Raw genomic sequence first — 16634 nt, 5'->3', positions numbered from 1 at the left:
TGCTCACCAGCTATACCTTTGGTTTCCTGCCAGACGGCTGGCCCTTCTTCTTCCTCACTCCTGTAACAGAACACACAATACAGTCCACGGGACGTGGCGCTGCTTACGCCATACAACGGCGAGACACTTATGCAGAGGTTATGACAAAATGCAGTTATACTGATTCAACCTTGTGATACTTACCAGCGCGTAACTTCCGACAGCCTACCTTTAATGGGGGCCTGGCTGTGGGGAAAACTTGAGTATTTACCACAGTCTACCTTTACTGAGGGCCTGACTGTACACCCTAAATCTAGGGGTCTAGTGGCCTAGCACCGTATCCAGAGATACCACGGCCTAGCGCTGACTTACCACACCTGCGGCGTAGCGCCGACTTATCCAACCTGCGGCCTAGCACCGAATCAAGAGATACTACGGCCTAGCGCCGACTTACCACTCCTGCGGTTAATCACACCATGTGCCCTTGCTAATACCAACCCTATTGTCCACACAATAGCTTTAGGCTTCCTGCCCACTGTGCCCTGGCCTATTGTTGCCGTTGGGGGCTAAATCCTATCCCTGAGGGCATAGTGCTCTGATGACAACTTGCTCAACCCTTTTTAGGCCTAATGCCCGTATGCTCCCCAGGCCTAATGCCTACCTAATACACAATTCTATTGGGCCTAATGCCCTCCTTGGGTCCCTCAGGCCTAGTGCCCACCTACTGCACATCAGGCGTAGTGCCTGCTTCGCCCCACGGGCCTAGTGCCCGAACCCTGGTGGTCTGGGGGGGGGGGGGGGTGGAACCACCTAGACTTACCAGTCCTTAGCACTGTGGCTGAACCAAGCCTGGTCCGGCCCTGCTCACCGCATGGTCTTCGCCAGAGGAGGGACAGCTCCCACCACCTCCGGGCTTCCTGGAGTCTTCACCTGGCCAGCGGTGGCCAGTGCAAGCTCTTTTCCGTCGCACACCGCTGTCCCAGGGCTTTAGACATCTTCACCGACAGGCGCCGGATTCTTTACACTTCACCCAGAGGGCGGCAGCGTGTAACAGCTCTTTCACAACACCCTCCAGGACTTCCGGCTCCTTCTTCTGTTATCTTCAATCTTCTGGAGTTCTTCTCTGCTCCCTCCCTGCCGATGAACTGCGCCCCTGCACTCGGCACTGTCTAATTTAAGCCAATGCCCGGGGACTGGGCCATGATGCGGCGAGCCGGGATTGGCTTGCTGCCGCCACTCCTGATTGGCTCACAGCTGGCACCAAATTAAAAATGCAGCACTGTGATTGGTGTGGCATGAGTCCTGGAGGATGCAGGTCCGCCGCCATCACCCACGTGGAGCGGCGGTGGCAATTCACTGCCGCTCCCCCAACCGCCGCTAAACTCTGCATCCGGCCACTGCTGCAGCCGGCCCCATGGGACGACGCCAGGATCCCTCCGGATCCTGGCCCATCCCAGACAAGGAGGCACATGGCACCTAGTAGCAAGGCCAGTGACCGCACAAGTACACTGGCCCTTGCTGCATTTTTTATTGGTTAAAATGTGTACGTTTATTACTCAGACTTTTTGTGACATCTTCACTAATGTTAACATGTTTGAAAATCTATCTTACATGTTGTGGTGCCGGTGCATTTCTCCAGTATGGACTACTACTGTATGGGAAGACGATTCAAGGAAAAACTTTTTATTCGATCAGTGGGACAGATGTCTTAAGCCTGTCGATGGCATAAGGAAGTGATAAACCAGTGCTAAGTGCAAGGGGATAAACGCACCAGCCAATCAGCTCCTAACTGTTCATTTACATATTGGAGCCGATTGGCTGGTGCGTTTATCACCTTGCACTTATCACTGGTTTATCACTTCCTTATGCCTTCTCCAGGTTAATGCATGTGCCCCACTGTTCTGTAAGTCTCTTTTAATTACTGACTTTATAGTGCTACCTTTGCGGACTTTTTCATTAGAGATATGTTATTTAATATTATTTATTAGTTTTTATAGTTACCAATCTTTTAATTGAGTGGTTGGTGGGCGTTGTTACATATAGCGGTCGTGGTTTAACAAGAGTTATCTCGCATCATAGGCGTGATTATATGGAGTGGGTGTGACTTTGCATTCGGTACAGAGCGTGCAGTGGGTGTGACTATGCCTTGTGTGGGCGTGGGCGTGGCTGTGGCCTCTGCCTGCTGTTGTGTGATCGCTAACTCGAGCTCGGTGTGGTGTTCTCCAGACTCCAGCAGCAGCAGTTTATCATGGCGTCCTCCCTGTTTCTGTACGGGGGTCTCCTGTTCCTGTTGGGAGCACAATTTTTGTTTGCCCGGCTGGAGCCCTATGACTTTCTGTATGACAGCGGAGTGGAAGCCTATCACCGAGGGGACTGGCAGTCCGTTATCCTGTACATGGAGAAGGCTCTGCGTAACCGGGAGCTGCTCCGGTTTCACCGCACAGACTGTCGCACGCACTGCGCCTCTCTCAGCGGCTTCTCGCAGCAGCCCCCGGGCTGGGGTCCCGTCCAGGACCTGAGCTTTTTCCAGACGATGCTGGAACGGGCCGGCTGCGTAAAGGGTTGCGAGATGGAGAAGATCGGAGCACCGTCCAGTTACTATTCCGGCAGCGAGGAGCTGGAACTGGAGTTCAGAAAGAGGAGCCCCTACAACTACCTGCAGGTGGCCTACTTCAAGGTACTACAGTCCCCATCATCCCGGCAGAGACTACTGCCAACAGACTTACATCACTACTGTATGTTGCATAGCTGCTTCTGGGCTACATTAATGAGCAACTACAATGCTCAGCATGCCCTGACTACATGCTGTCTGAGCAAGTGGGACTTGTAGTTCCGCAACTTCTGGGTGGCAACAGGCTGCTTCTGGATGCCCACACTGGTCCAATATATGACAGGCATTGACAATCGCCTTCTCTTATCATGATTTGCTGAGCTGATTTTACCGGCTGGCATTAATGGATACTACCAGGAAGGGTACATGGCACAGAGGTCTGGAACAGAAGTTTCCTCTGAATCCTCAGAGACCTCCCTCCCCCATACATAGCACTGCCACGTATTGAGGTGGAGAGAGCCTCCAGTGGTCCCAGCCTCCTTCCCACACTCTCACAAGGAATGTCACATTCTCCAGGCTCCCTTCCACAGTGCTTCTAAATGTCTTCTGGTTATACCTCTATGTGGCCACATTTATTTTCCAGTTTACAATGAAGTTACTATCTCTGGAGTAGTTCTAAAAGAGGTGATGTGTGCAGATGTATAAACATTAGGCATCTACAGTGTATCAAGTTTCTACCTGTCAGATCAAGTAGTTCTCCGTAATTGTCATATAATGTTTTAAATATAATTTTGGATATTTATGCCACTTCACATCTCAACATTTTATGCCCAAGCTCTATGTAGTCTGATTTCTATTCCCGTAGGACAATTATACAAGTGGAAGGACTGTTACTAAGGAATAATTTATTAAACCGTAATCAGTTCATACATTTTACAGTGGCAATGTATCCAATCTTGGCTTCAGCTCCTCCTAATCTCAAAGTTGTGGTTCTCTGTATATGGTGGGCACAAATAAATATTGAATAGGCTACCTCATGTTTTTAAAGTTAATTTGCTCCTGCAAATATGGTGAAAACAGCGGTTGCAGTATATTTTATTACTAATCAGGTATTTTCATTCAGCAAATTTGGTGGCTTTAGTGATGTAGGATGGATGTTGACAGTAATATGACATTAATGTCCAACTTTTGACATTTTCTTGGCAAACCACGTTTTTGGCATTACATTATTAGGTTATACAGAATTGTATACCCCTACAACATATTTTCAGATAAAAATTTGATACTGTGATAAAGGATAACTTTAGCAATAAAAAACATCTAATACCTACTGCAATTACACAAATTTAGTGTTTTTTGTTGAGGTTTTGCTAAAATAAAGTTACATTATTCTGAAAAGCATTTTCTACAACATAAAACACACATACTGAAAATTAGGGTTCTTTAATTCCAGGAGCAGTAGGCTATTCCACAGTATTGTTAGTGAGAAGTTTATAAGACAAGTTTTTTTTAGAATTATCTATTCCTTGTTATACAAATGTCACAGTGGTATCTGATAATGGCAATTCTATTTTTACGTCTGAGAGATGCAATCCTTTAACAATATTTCCTAGTTACTTGGTTTATAGTGGCTCTGTTCCATATTGGTCTGTGTAGCACCTATTTACATCTGCAGAGAGGGTAATGCTGCAGTTCCCCTATAGTTTTAAAGTTCCCCATTGTCATCACTGGGAGAGAAGCCCATTTTGTAGGACAAACTACTATTCCTGGGAAGGCAGCCAATTAATTTGCTAAGAACCAACGATCTCACTGAAGTACAGACATTGGTGGCTACTGAATTCTCAAAACTGCATTTAACCCAAATTATTTTTCACTGTTATGATGCCTACCTGACCCTCTCCATGAGGGAGAAAATGCTCTGTTCCTGGACTTTCCTCGTATGTGTGATTGCCATCACCTGTGGTGAAACATCTTTCTTATCAATTAACTAGCTCTCCAGACGTGATGGCAATCATACATTACCAGGAAAGTCCAGGAACAGAGCATTTTCTCCCTCATGGAGAGGGTCAGGTAGGCAAGTATGTATGATGCAGTGGTGGGGTAAGAAGAACTTGAACCTACCGACTTACGGGCCCTACACACTGAGAGATTTGCCGCCGGGCTGCCCGACGGAGGATACGGCCGACGGGTGACCCGGCGGCGGGGGGGCTGTGACGGGGAGAGTGAAGTTTCTTTACTCCCCCCGTCACCCGGCTCCATAGCAGTGCAGGCAAATATGGACGAGATCGTCCATATTGTCCTGCATGCACAAGCGACGGGGCACCAGCGATGAACGAGCGCGGGGCCACGCATCATTCATCGCTGGTGCCTACACACTGAACGATATGAACGGTATCTCGTTCACGAATGAACAAGATCGTTCATATCTGTCAGTATTATCATCCTGTGTGTAGGGCCATTACACATGCATCTTTGCAACTTTCACTTTTTATACATTGCTTTTTTGTCTAGCTTCAGTCTGTGCTTTTTATTCATATTCACAGGCAGTCACTTACTGTATTTCTGTTGCTCTAGGATAGTTTCTCAAACGTGGTCCTCAAGGTACCCAAAATGTCCATATTTTAAGTATAGCCATGCTTAGCCACAGGTGACTTAATTAGTACCGCAGTCAATTTGATTTTAACTAGTCTGTGCTGATTCTTGAATATACTTAAACCTGGACCGTTGGGGTGCCTTGAGGATCGCGTTTGAGAACCTCTGCTTTAGGACATAGGTTCTCAAGTTCTATCCTCAGGACCCCAAACGGTCAACGTTTTCCAGGTAGCCCAGCAGGTGCACAGGTGTATTTATTACTCACTGACACATTTTAAAAAGTTCAGATGTGGAGCTAATTATTTCACTGGTGATTATGTGAGGAAATCTGAAAAAACATGCACTGTGTGGGATCCTGAACACTGAGTTTAAAAACCTGTGCTCTAGGATATTAAAGCGGACGTGGCCAACCTGTGGCTCTCCAGCTGTTGTGAAACTTTAAGTCCCATTATGCCTTGCCACAGTTTTGTTATTAGGGAATGCTGGGACTTGCAGTTTTACAACAGCTGGAGAGCCACAGGTTGGCCAGGCCTGTATTAAATAAAGCTGCCTTCTGAATACAACTGTATGAAGTGATGAAAGCAAATCCGAGCTATGTTGTAACCATAAGTAACATAAATAAGCAAATAGTCTTCCTAGCAAAATGTAGTCAGTAAAAGTTACACCATGTTTTGTATGAGACAATAAATTATAGTTATCTGAAAAATGGAAACCTCAATTAAAATAAGAATTTACTCACCGGTAATTCTATTTCTCGTAGTCCGTAGTGGATGCTGGGCACTCCGTAAGGACCATGGGGAATAGCGGGCTCCGAAGGAGGCTGGGCACTCTAGAAAGATCTTAGACTACCTGGTGTGCACTGGCTCCTCCCACTATGACCCTCCTCCAAGCCTCAGTTAGGTACTGTGCCCGGACGAGCGTACACAATAAGGAAGGATTTTGAATCCCGGGTAAGACTCATACCAGCCACACCAATCACACCGTACAACTCGTGATATGAAACACAGTTAACAGTATGAAACAATAGAGCCTCTCAACAGATGGCTCAACAATAACCCGATTTAGTTAACAATAACTATGTACAAGTATTGCAGATAAACCGCACTTGGGATGGGCGCCCAGCATCCACTACGGACTACGAGAAATAGAATTACCGGTGAGTAAATTCTTATTTTCTCTAACGTCCTAGTGGATGCTGGGAACTCCGTAAGGACCATGGGGATTATACCAAAGCTCCCAAACGGGCGGGAGAGTGCGGATGACTCTGCAGCACCGAATGAGAGAACTCCAGGTCCTCCTCAGCCAGGGTATCAAATTTGTAGAATTTTGCAAACGTGTTTGCCCCTGACCAAGTAGCTGCTCGGCAAAGTTGTAAAGCCGAGACCCCTCGGGCAGCCGCCCAAGATGAGCCCACCTTCCTTGTGGAATGGGCATTGACAGATTTTGGCTGTGGCAGGCCTGCCACAGTATGTGCAAGCTGAATTGTACTACAAATCCAACGAGCAATAGTCTGCTTAGAAGCAGGAGCACCCAGCTTGTTGGGTGCATACAGGATAAACAGCGAGTCAGATTTTCTGACTCCAGCCGTCCTGGAAACATATATTTTCAGGGCCCTGACAACGTCTAGCAACTTGGAGTCCTCCAAATCCTTAGTAGCCGCAGGCACCACCATAGGCTGGTTCAGGTGAAACGCTGACACCACCTTAGGGAGAAACTGGGGACGAGTCCTCAATTCTGCCCTATCCATATGGAAAATCAGATAAGGGCTTTTACATGATAAAGCCGCCAACTCTGACACTCGCCTGGCTGAAGCCAAGGCCAATAACATGACCACTTTCCACGTGAGATATTTCAGATCCACGGTTTTTAATGGCTCAAACCAATGTGATTTTAAGAAACTCAACATCACGTTGAGATCCCAAGGTGCCACAGGAGGCACAAATGGGGGCTGAATATGCAGCGCTCCTTTCACAAATGTCTGAACTTCAGGTACTGAAGCTAGTTCTTTTTGAAAGAAAATCGACAGAGCCGAGATCTGTACCTTAATGGAGCCCAGTTTTAGGCCCATATTCACTCCTGCTTGCAGGAAATGCAGAAATCGACCTAGTTGAAATTCCTCTGTTGGGGCCTTTTTGGCCTCGCACCATGCAACATATTTCCGCCATATGCGGTGATAATGCTTTGCCGTAACATCTTTCCTGGCTTTAATAAGCGTAGGAATGACTTCCTCCGGAATGCCCTTTTCCTTCAGGATCCGGCGTTCAACCGCCATGCCGTCAAACGCAGCCGCGGTAAGTCTTGGAACAGACAGGGGCCCTGCTGCAGCAGGTCCTGTCTGAGCGGCAGAGACCACGGGTCCTCTGAGATCATCTCTTGAAGTTCCGGGTACCACGCTCTTCTCGGCCAATCCGGAACCACGAGAATTGTGTTTACTCCTCGCTTTCTTATTATTCTCAATACCTTTGGTATGAGAGGTAGAGGAGGGAACACATAAACTGACCGGTACACCCACGGTGTCACTAGAGCGTCCACAGCTATCGCCTGAGGGTCTCTTGACCTGGCGCAATACTTCTCTAGTTTTTTGTTTAGGCGGGACGCCATCATGTCCACCTGTGGACGACCCCATTGATTTACAATCATTTGGAAGACTTCTGGATGAAGTCCCCACTCTCCCGGGTGGAGGTCGTGCCTGCTGAGAAAGTCTGCTTCCCAGTTGTCCACTCCCGGGATGAACACTGCTGACAGTGCTAGTACATGATTCTCCGCCCATCGGAGAATTTTTGTGGCTTCTGCCATCGCCGTCCTGCTTCTTGTACCGCCCTGTCGATTCACATGGGCGACTGCCGTGATGTTGTCTGACTGGATCAGCACCGGCTGGTGTAGGAGCAGGGATTTTGCTTGACTTAGGGCATTGTAAATGGCCCTTAGTTCCAGAATATTTATGTGAAGGGCAGTCTCCTGACTTGACCATAGTCCTTGGAAATTTCTTCCCTTTGTGACTGCCCCCCAGCCTCGTAGGCTGGCATCCGTGGTCACCAGGACCCAGTCCTGTATGCCGAATCTGCGGCCCTCCAGAAGATGAGCACTGTGCAGCCACCACAGAAGAGACACCCTGGTTCGTGGAGACAGGGTTATTAAACGATGCATCTGAAGATGCGATCCGGACCACTTGTCCAACAGGTCCCACTGAAAAATCCTGGCATGGAACCTGCCGAATGGAATTGCTTCGTAAGAAGCTACCATCTTTCCCAGGACCCGCGTGCAGTGATGCACCGATACCTGTTTTGGTTTTAGGAGGTCTCTGACTAGAGAAGACAACTCCCTGGCTTTCTCCTCCGGGAGAAACACTTTTTTCTGGGCCGTGTCCAGAATCATTCCCAGGAACATTAGACGTGTCGTGGGGACCAGCTGTGACTTTGGGATATTCAGAATTCAGCCGTGCTGGCTCAGCACTTCCTGAGATAGTGCTACTCCCACTAACAACTGTTCCTTGGATCGTGCCTTTATTAGGAGATCGTCCAAGTATGGGATAATTAAAACTCCCTTTTTTCGAAGGAGTATCATCATTTCCGCCATAACCTTGGTAAATACCCTCGGTGCCGTGGAGAGTCCAAACGGCAGCGTCTGGAATTGGTAATGGCAGTCCTGTACCACAAATCTGAGGTACTCCTGGTGAGAATTGTAAATGGGGACATGCAGGTAAGCATCCTTGATGTCCAGGGATACCATGTAATCCCCCTCGTCCAGGCTTGCAATAACCGCCCTGAGCGATTCCATCTTGAACTTGAATTTTTTTATGTATGTGTTCAAGGATTTCAAATTTAAAATGGGTCTCACCGAACCGTCCGGTTTCGGCACCACAAATAGTGTGGAATAGTAACCCCGGCCTTGTTGAAGTAGGGGTACCTTGATTATCACCTGCTGGGAATACAGCTTGTGAATCGCTGCTAGCACCGCCTCCCTGTCTGAGGGAGCAATCGGCAAGGCGGATTTTAGGAAACGGCGGGGTGGAGTCGCCTCGAATTCCAGCCTGTATCCCTGAGATACTATTTGAAGGATCCAGGGATCCACCTGTGAGCGGGCCCACTGACCGCTTAAATTCCTGAGGCGGGCCCCCACCGTACCTGGCTCCGCCTGTGAAGCCCCACCGTCATGCGGCGGACTTGGAAGAGGAAACGGGGGAGGACTTTTGTTCCTGGGAACCTGCTGTTTGCTGCAGCCTTTTTCCCCTGCCTCTGCCTCTTGACAGAAAAGACCCTCCTTTTCCCCGCTTGGTTTTTCTGGGACCGAAAGGACTGAACCTGATAAAATGGCACCTTCTTAGGCTGTGAGGGGACATGGGGTAAAAATGCTGACTTCCCAGACGTTGCTGTGGAAACTAGGTCGGAGAGACCATCCCCAAATAATTCCCCCTTATAAGGCAAGACTTCCATGTGTCTTTTGGAATCTGCATCTCCAGTCCACTGGCGAGTCCATAAGCATCTCCTAGCAGAGATAGATAATGCACTTATTTTAGATGCCAGCCGGCAGATTTCTCTCTGTGCATCTCTCATGTATAAGACTGAGTCTTTTATATGGTCAATTGTTAGCAGGATCGTGTCTCTGTCTAACGTGTCAATATTTTCTGACAGTTTATCTGACCACGCAGCGGCAGCACTGCACATCCATGCTGACGCAATAGCTGGTCTGAGTATAATGCCTGAGTGTGTATATACAGACTTCAGGATCGCCTCCTGCTTTCTATCAGCAGGTTCCTTAAGGGCGGCCGTATCCTGGGACGGTAGTGCCACCTTTTTAGACAAACGTGTGAGCGCTTTATCCACCCTCGGGGGTGTTTCCCAACGTAACCTATCCTCTGGCGGGAAAGGGAACGCCATTAGTAGCTTCTTAGGAATTACCAATTTCTTATCAGGGGAAGCCCACGCTTCTTCACACACTTCATTTAATTCATCTGACGGGGGAAAAACTACAGGTAGTTTTTTCTCCCCAAACATAATACCCTTTTTTGTGGTACCTGGATGTAAATCAGAAATATTTAACACCTCTTTCATTGCCTCAATCATGCAGTGAATGGCCTTAACGGGCATTAAATTTGACTCATCGTCGTCGACACTGGTCAGTATCCGTGTCGACATCTACTTGTGCCACCTGAGATAACGGGCGTTTCAGAGCCCCTGATGACTTTTGAGACACCTGGACAGGCACGAGCTGAAGACTCGGCTGTCCCACAGTCGGCATGTCGTCAAATTTTTTATGTAAGGAGTCTATACGTGCACTCATTTCCTGCCATAATACCATCCACTCAGGTGTCTGACCCCCAGGGGGTGACATCCCTGCTAAAGGCATCTGCTCCCCCTCCACATCATTATCCTCCTCAAACATGTCGACACAGCCGTACCGACACACTCCACACACACACAGGGAATGCTCAAATAGAGGACAGGACCCACAAAAGCCCTTTGGGGGGACAGAGTAAGAGTATGCCAGCACACACCAGAGCGCTATATATATACAGGGACTAACTGAGTTATGTCCCTAATAGCTGCTTTTTATATAATATACTGTATACAGTGCCAATTTTAATGCCCCCCCCTCTCTTTTCCCTCTTACTGTACTGTAGAATTGCAGGGAAGAGCCAGGGAGCTTCCTTCCAGCCGAGCTGTGAGGGAAAAATGGCGCCAGTGTGCTGAGGAGATAGGCTCCGCCCCTTTTTCGCGGCCTATTCTCCCGCTTTTTATGGGATTCTGGCAGGGGTATTTACCTCATATATAGCCCCAGGGGCTATATATTGAGGTATTTTAGCCAGCCAAGGTGTTTTTATTGCTGCCTCAGGGCGCCCCCCCCCCCAGCGCCCTGCACCCTCAGTGACCGGAGTGTGAAGTGTGTATGAGGAGCAATGGCGCACAGCTGCAGTGCTGTGCGCTACCTTGGTGAAGACAGGATGTCTTCATGCCGCCGATTTTCCGGACCATCTTCTGGCTCTGTAAGGGGGACGGCGGCGCGGCTCCGGGACCGAACATCAAGGCTGGGCCTGCGGTCGATCCCTCTGGAGCTAATGGTGTCCAGTAGCCTAAGAAGCCCAATCCGGCTGCAAGCAGGCGAGTTCGCTTCTTCTCCCCTTAGTCCCTCGCTGCAGTGAGCCTGTTGCCAGCAGGTCTCACTGAAAATAACAAATTCTAAGACTATAACTTTCTAAGAGCTCAGGAGAGCCCCTAGTGTGCATCCAACCTCGGCCGGGCACGAAATCTAACTGAGGCTTGGAGGAGGGTCATAGTGGGAGGAGCCAGTGCACACCAGGTAGTCTAAGATCTTTCTAGAGTGCCCAGCCTCCTTCGGAGCCCGCTATTCCCCATGGTCCTTACGGAGTGCCCAGCATCCACTAGGACGTTAGAGAAATATACATTAGTTGTGTGTAGCATATATCTTTGTCATATATTTTTATTTTTTACATTTATAGGAAAAACAAAGTCATTGTGTCTTTCATATACCGGTACTTCTTTGTGCTGGGAGGGTTTCTGATGAGAACTGATATTTTATTTTTTCCCTAGATCCACAAACTAGACAAAGCTGTGTCGGCAGCACACACTTTTTACGTGGGGAACCCCGAACATATGGAGATGCGACAGAACTTGGAGTATTACAAGATGATGGCTGGTGTATCAGATTCTGACTTCAGAGATCTTGAAGCCAAACCCCATATGGTGAGTGTAAGAGCTGGACATCTGTACATGTCAGTGGAATGTAGAGGTGGGATTATTAATGTTTGCACCTCAGTAAGCACCTCTGTTTGGTTGGCCGTTCTTCACCCTTGCTTCCCTGAACATGAAAACCATTTTGTTTCCGTGTCAGTTAGTGCATTATATGGCTGATCTTCTCTGAAGGCTTATGCTATAGGCAGCACTGCTAAGCAGCGATTGATGTTTTTATGCTTCATGCTCAGGCTGATTTCAGGCATAGGCTTGGAGAGAGATAAAGTATCAACCAATCAGCACCTGTCATTTTTAAACACGGCATGTTAAATTACATGCGCTTATTGGTTGGTACTTTATCTCTCTCCAAGCTTGGTTAAGTTTGGGCCTTATTCTTTGCATGATTTTTAATGTAAAATACAGAATGGTTAGCCCAGTAGTACCCTAACGCAGTCCTCAATATACCCCAACAGTCCAAGTTTTAAGGACATCCATGCTTAGACACAGGTGAGTTAATTAGTGCCTCAGTCAGTTTGATTATGCCATCTGTGTACAAGCAGGGATATTCCTAAAATCTGGACTGTTTGGTGCCTTGAGGACCGCGTTTGGGAACCACTGGGGACCACTACATCTAAAGCAGTGGTTCTCAAACTCGGTCCTCAGGACCCCACACAGTGCATGTTTTGCAGGTGCACAGGTGTATTAATTACTCATTGACACATTTTAAAAGGTCCACAGGTGGAGCTAATTATGTCACTTGTGATTCTGTGAGGAGACCTGCAAAACATGCACTGTGTGGGGTCCTGAGGACCGAGTTTGAGAACCACTGATCTAAAGGATACTTCCCTCTGAAACTGAATTCACTGTAAAATGACTGGGTTGGCAGAAATGATAAGACTTCAGCAATATCTGCTGCACATTGATGCCTTGTGTAGGACTTTGGGATGCTGCTGGGAGCATAACTATATAATGGACATGGCCTTTTTAAAATGTTGCAGTAAAGTGTATTTGGTCAGGACTAAGCCAAAGGGGGTCTATTAATCTCACCAGAATCATACAGTACTTGGTGTACTTTGTTTAAAACATGAAGAAAATCAGTTGTACTGACATACCTAGCTTTTCATAAGCCCTTTACATTGACTTCTTTCTGCCAGTTAGTGTAATTTGTTGACCGTTATAGAGATGGGATTATATACAATGTTTAATATATTTCTTTGTTGAGTACCTCCAGTGAGGTCTTATATCCCATTGATGAAGTGATTCCAATGAGTTGCAGATCCAGACAATCCAATCCAAACAGCATCCTTTGTGCATTAAGTCACAAAAATCTGATTCTACTTGCAGCCTTTGTTGGTGTAAGCAGAATCGGTTTATGGCAACTGGCTAATGACAATGGGGGTAATTCAGAGTTGATCGCAGCAGCAAATTTGTTAGCAGTTGGGCAAAACCATGTGCGCTGCAGGGGGGACAGATACAACATATGCAGAGAGAGTTAGATTTGGGTGGGGTGTGTTCAAACTGAAATCTAAATTGCAGTGTAAAAATAAAGCAGCCAGTATTTACCCTGCACAGAAACAATATAAGCCACCCAAATGTAACGCTCTCTGCAAATGTTATATCTGGCCCCCCCTGCAGTGCACATGGTTTTGCCCAACTGCTATCAGATTTGCTGCTGTGATCAACTCTGAATTACCCCCAATGTACACGTGTGTAATTAAGTCTGTCTCTTAGTGGTACCAGGAATTGTATTACCTGGGTGTGCAAAAGCTGTATGAAAATGGCGCAGGAAAGCCAATATGTGTATCATCTTGTATTTCTGGAGATCACCAGCACCAAGAGCTGTCGCAAGCCGCTCAGCAAAGGGATGCAGTGCAGGTAGGCGAGAGGCGCTCTGCCTGCTCAGCATCCATGTGCTGAGCTGATGTCTCTGCTGCTGCGCCTGTCACACTGACAGGCAGCGGCGCCGGCTGCATGAAGCCTCCTCTCCCCTTCCCCTGTGTGCGGAGTCGCAGAGCTACACGGAACTGGGGGGCGGAGCTACACGGGTCCAGGATGAACAGGAGGATGATCTGCTCCGGCCTGCCAGACTTCCTTAGGTAAATGGATGGTACTGGGGCGTTGCGTGTATAAGCATCACTACTACAAGGGGCGTTGTGTGTAAGTGTTACTGCTACAGGGGGCGGTACGTGTATAAGTGTCACTGGTACAGGGGGCGTTACGTGTGTAAGCGTCACTGGTACAGAGGGGGGGGCATTACGTATGTAAGCGTCACTCGTACAGGGGGCGTTACATGTGTAAGCGGCACTACTACAGGGAGCATTATGTGTACACGTGTCACTGCTAAAGGGGGGTCATTAGGTGTGCTGTACCTATGTAAAGCATGGGAGGGCGAAAATGTATAGTTTGCAGGGGGGCGCCGAACACCCAAGCACCGGCCCTGCCAGCGCATCAGCTATTTTTCTCTAACGTCCTAGTGGATGCTGGGGACTCCGTAAGGACCATGGGGAATAGACGGGCTCCGCAGGAGACATGGGCACTTTAAGAAAGAATTTAGGTTCTGGTGTGCATTGGCTCCTCCCTCTATGCCCCTCCTCCAGACCTCAGTTTGATACTATGCCCAGAGGAGCTGGGTGCTTTTCAGTGAGCTCTCCTGAGTTTACTGATAGAAAGTATTTTGTTAGGTTTTTTATTTTCAGGGAGCTCTGCTGGCAACAGACTCCCTGCATCGTGGGACTGAGGGGAGAGAAGCAGCCCTACTCTCTGAAGCTAGGTCCTGCTTCTTAGGCTACTGGACACCATTAGCTCCAGAGGGATCGGTACGCAGGATCTCGCCCTCGCCGTCCAGTCCCGGAGCCGCGCCGCCGTCCCCCTCGCAGAGCCGGAAGACAGAAGCCGGGTGAGTATGAGAAGCAAAGAAGACTTCACAGGCGGCAGAAGACTCCGTGTTCTTTACTGAGGTAACGCACAGCACTGCAGCTGTGCGCCATTGCTCCACACACCTACACATACTCCGGTCACTGTAAGGGTGCAGGGCGCGGGGGGGGGGGGGGGGGCGCCGGCGCCCTGGGCAGCATTTGGGACCTCTTTTGGCAAAGTTAAGCATTTATACAGCTGGGCACTGTATATATGTATGAGCCCCCGCCAAAAAATTGCATATTTAAGCGGGACAGAAGCCCGCCGCCAAGGGGGCGGGGCTTCTTCCTCAGCACTCACCAGCACCATTTTTTTCTCCACAGCTCCGCTGAGAGGAAGCTCCCCAGGCTCTCCCCTGCAGATACACGGTAGAAGAGGGTAAAAAGAGAGGGGGGGGGGCACATAATTAGGCGCAAAAAGCAATATAAACAGCAGCTACTGGGTTAACATTAAGTTACTGTGTTATTCCTGGGTTTATAGCTCTGGGGTGTGTGCTGGCATACTCTCTCTCTGTCTCTCCAAAGGGCCTTGTTGGGGAACTGTCTTCAGAGAGGGCATTCCCTGTGTGTGTGGTGTGTCGGTACGCTTGTGTCGACATGTCTGATGAGGAAGGCTACGTGTAAGCAGAGCGGGAGCAAATGAATGTGGTGTCTCCGCCGACGGCGCCGACACCTGATTGGATGGATATGTGGAAGGTTTTAAATGATAATGTTATTCCTTGCATAAAAAGTTAGAAAAAGCTGAAGCCTCGGGACAGTCAGGGTCCCAACCCGTGCCTGATCCTATGTCGCAGAGGCGTCGGGGTCTCAGAAGCGCCACTATCCCAAACTGTTGATCTAGATACCGACATGGATTTTGACTCCAGTGTCGATTACGATGATGCAAAGTTACAGCCAAAATTGGCTAAATCCATCCGTTATATGATTATAGCAATTAAGGATGTGTTGCACATCACAGAGGAAACCCCAGTGCCTGACAAGAGGGTGCATATGTATAAGGAAAAGAAGCCGGAGGTAACCTTTCCCCCCTCACACGAGCTAAATGAGTTATGTGAAAAGGCTTGGGAATCTCCAGATAAACTGAAGATTTCCAAAAGGATTCTTATGGCGTATCCTTTCCCGCCAACGGACAGGTTACGCTGAGAATCCTCCCCTAGGGTAGACAAAGCTTTAACACACTTATCCAAGAAGGTAGCCCTGCCGTCACAGGATACGGCTACCCTCAAAGATGCTGCGGATCGCAAACAGGAGGTTACCCTGAAGTCCATTTATACACATTCAGGTACCTTACTGAGGCCGGCAATCGCGTCGGCCTGGGTGTGTAGTGCTGTAGCAGCATGGACCGATACCTTATCTGAGGAAATTGATACCTTAGACAAGGATACTGTATTGTTGACCCTGGGGCATATTAAAGACGCTGTCCTATATATGAGAGATGCTCAAAGAGATATTAGTCTACTGGGTTCTAGAATAAATGCTATGTCGATTTCTGCCAGAAGGGTCCTGTGGACTCGGCAATGGACAGGTGATGCCGACTCAAAAAGGCATATGGAGGTTTTACCTTACAAGGGTAAGGAATTGTTTGGGGAGGGTCTCTCGGACCTGGTCTCCACAGCTACAGCTGGAAAGTCAAATTTTTTGCCTTATGTTCCCTCACAGCCTAAGAGAGCACCGTATTATCAAATGCAGTCCTTTCGATCACAAAGAAACAAGAAAGTCCGAGGTGCATCCTTTCTTGCCAGAGGCAGGGGCAGAGGTAAGAAGCTGCACAACACAGCTAGTTCCCAGGAATAGAAGTCCTCCCCGGCCTCTACAAAATCCACCGCATGACGCTGGGGTTCCACAGGCGGAGCTAGGCCTGGTGGGGGCACGTCTTCGAAATTTCAGCCACAAGTGGGTTCACTCCCAGGT

At 48.4% G+C, this 16634-nt stretch overlaps 1 protein-coding gene across 1 annotated transcript in view; it reads left to right on the top strand.

Moving 5' to 3' along the window:
* The first annotated feature begins 2061 nt into the window (after positions 1-2061).
* P3H1 (prolyl 3-hydroxylase 1) overlaps positions 2062-16634 on the top strand; it is a 355045-nt gene continuing 340472 nt past the window's right edge. Inside the window, exons 1-2 of the mRNA XM_063942954.1 lie at positions 2062-2656; positions 11671-11823. Of these exons, the coding sequence (XP_063799024.1) occupies positions 2228-2656; positions 11671-11823 (582 nt within the window). The 5' untranslated portion in view covers positions 2062-2227. The remainder of the gene's footprint in view (positions 2657-11670; positions 11824-16634) is intronic.

This window comes from Pseudophryne corroboree, chromosome 10 (assembly GCF_028390025.1).
Source record: "Pseudophryne corroboree isolate aPseCor3 chromosome 10, aPseCor3.hap2, whole genome shotgun sequence".
Lineage (NCBI taxonomy): Eukaryota > Metazoa > Chordata > Amphibia > Anura > Myobatrachidae > Pseudophryne > Pseudophryne corroboree.
This window is presented reverse-complemented; position numbering and strand designations above follow the sequence as displayed.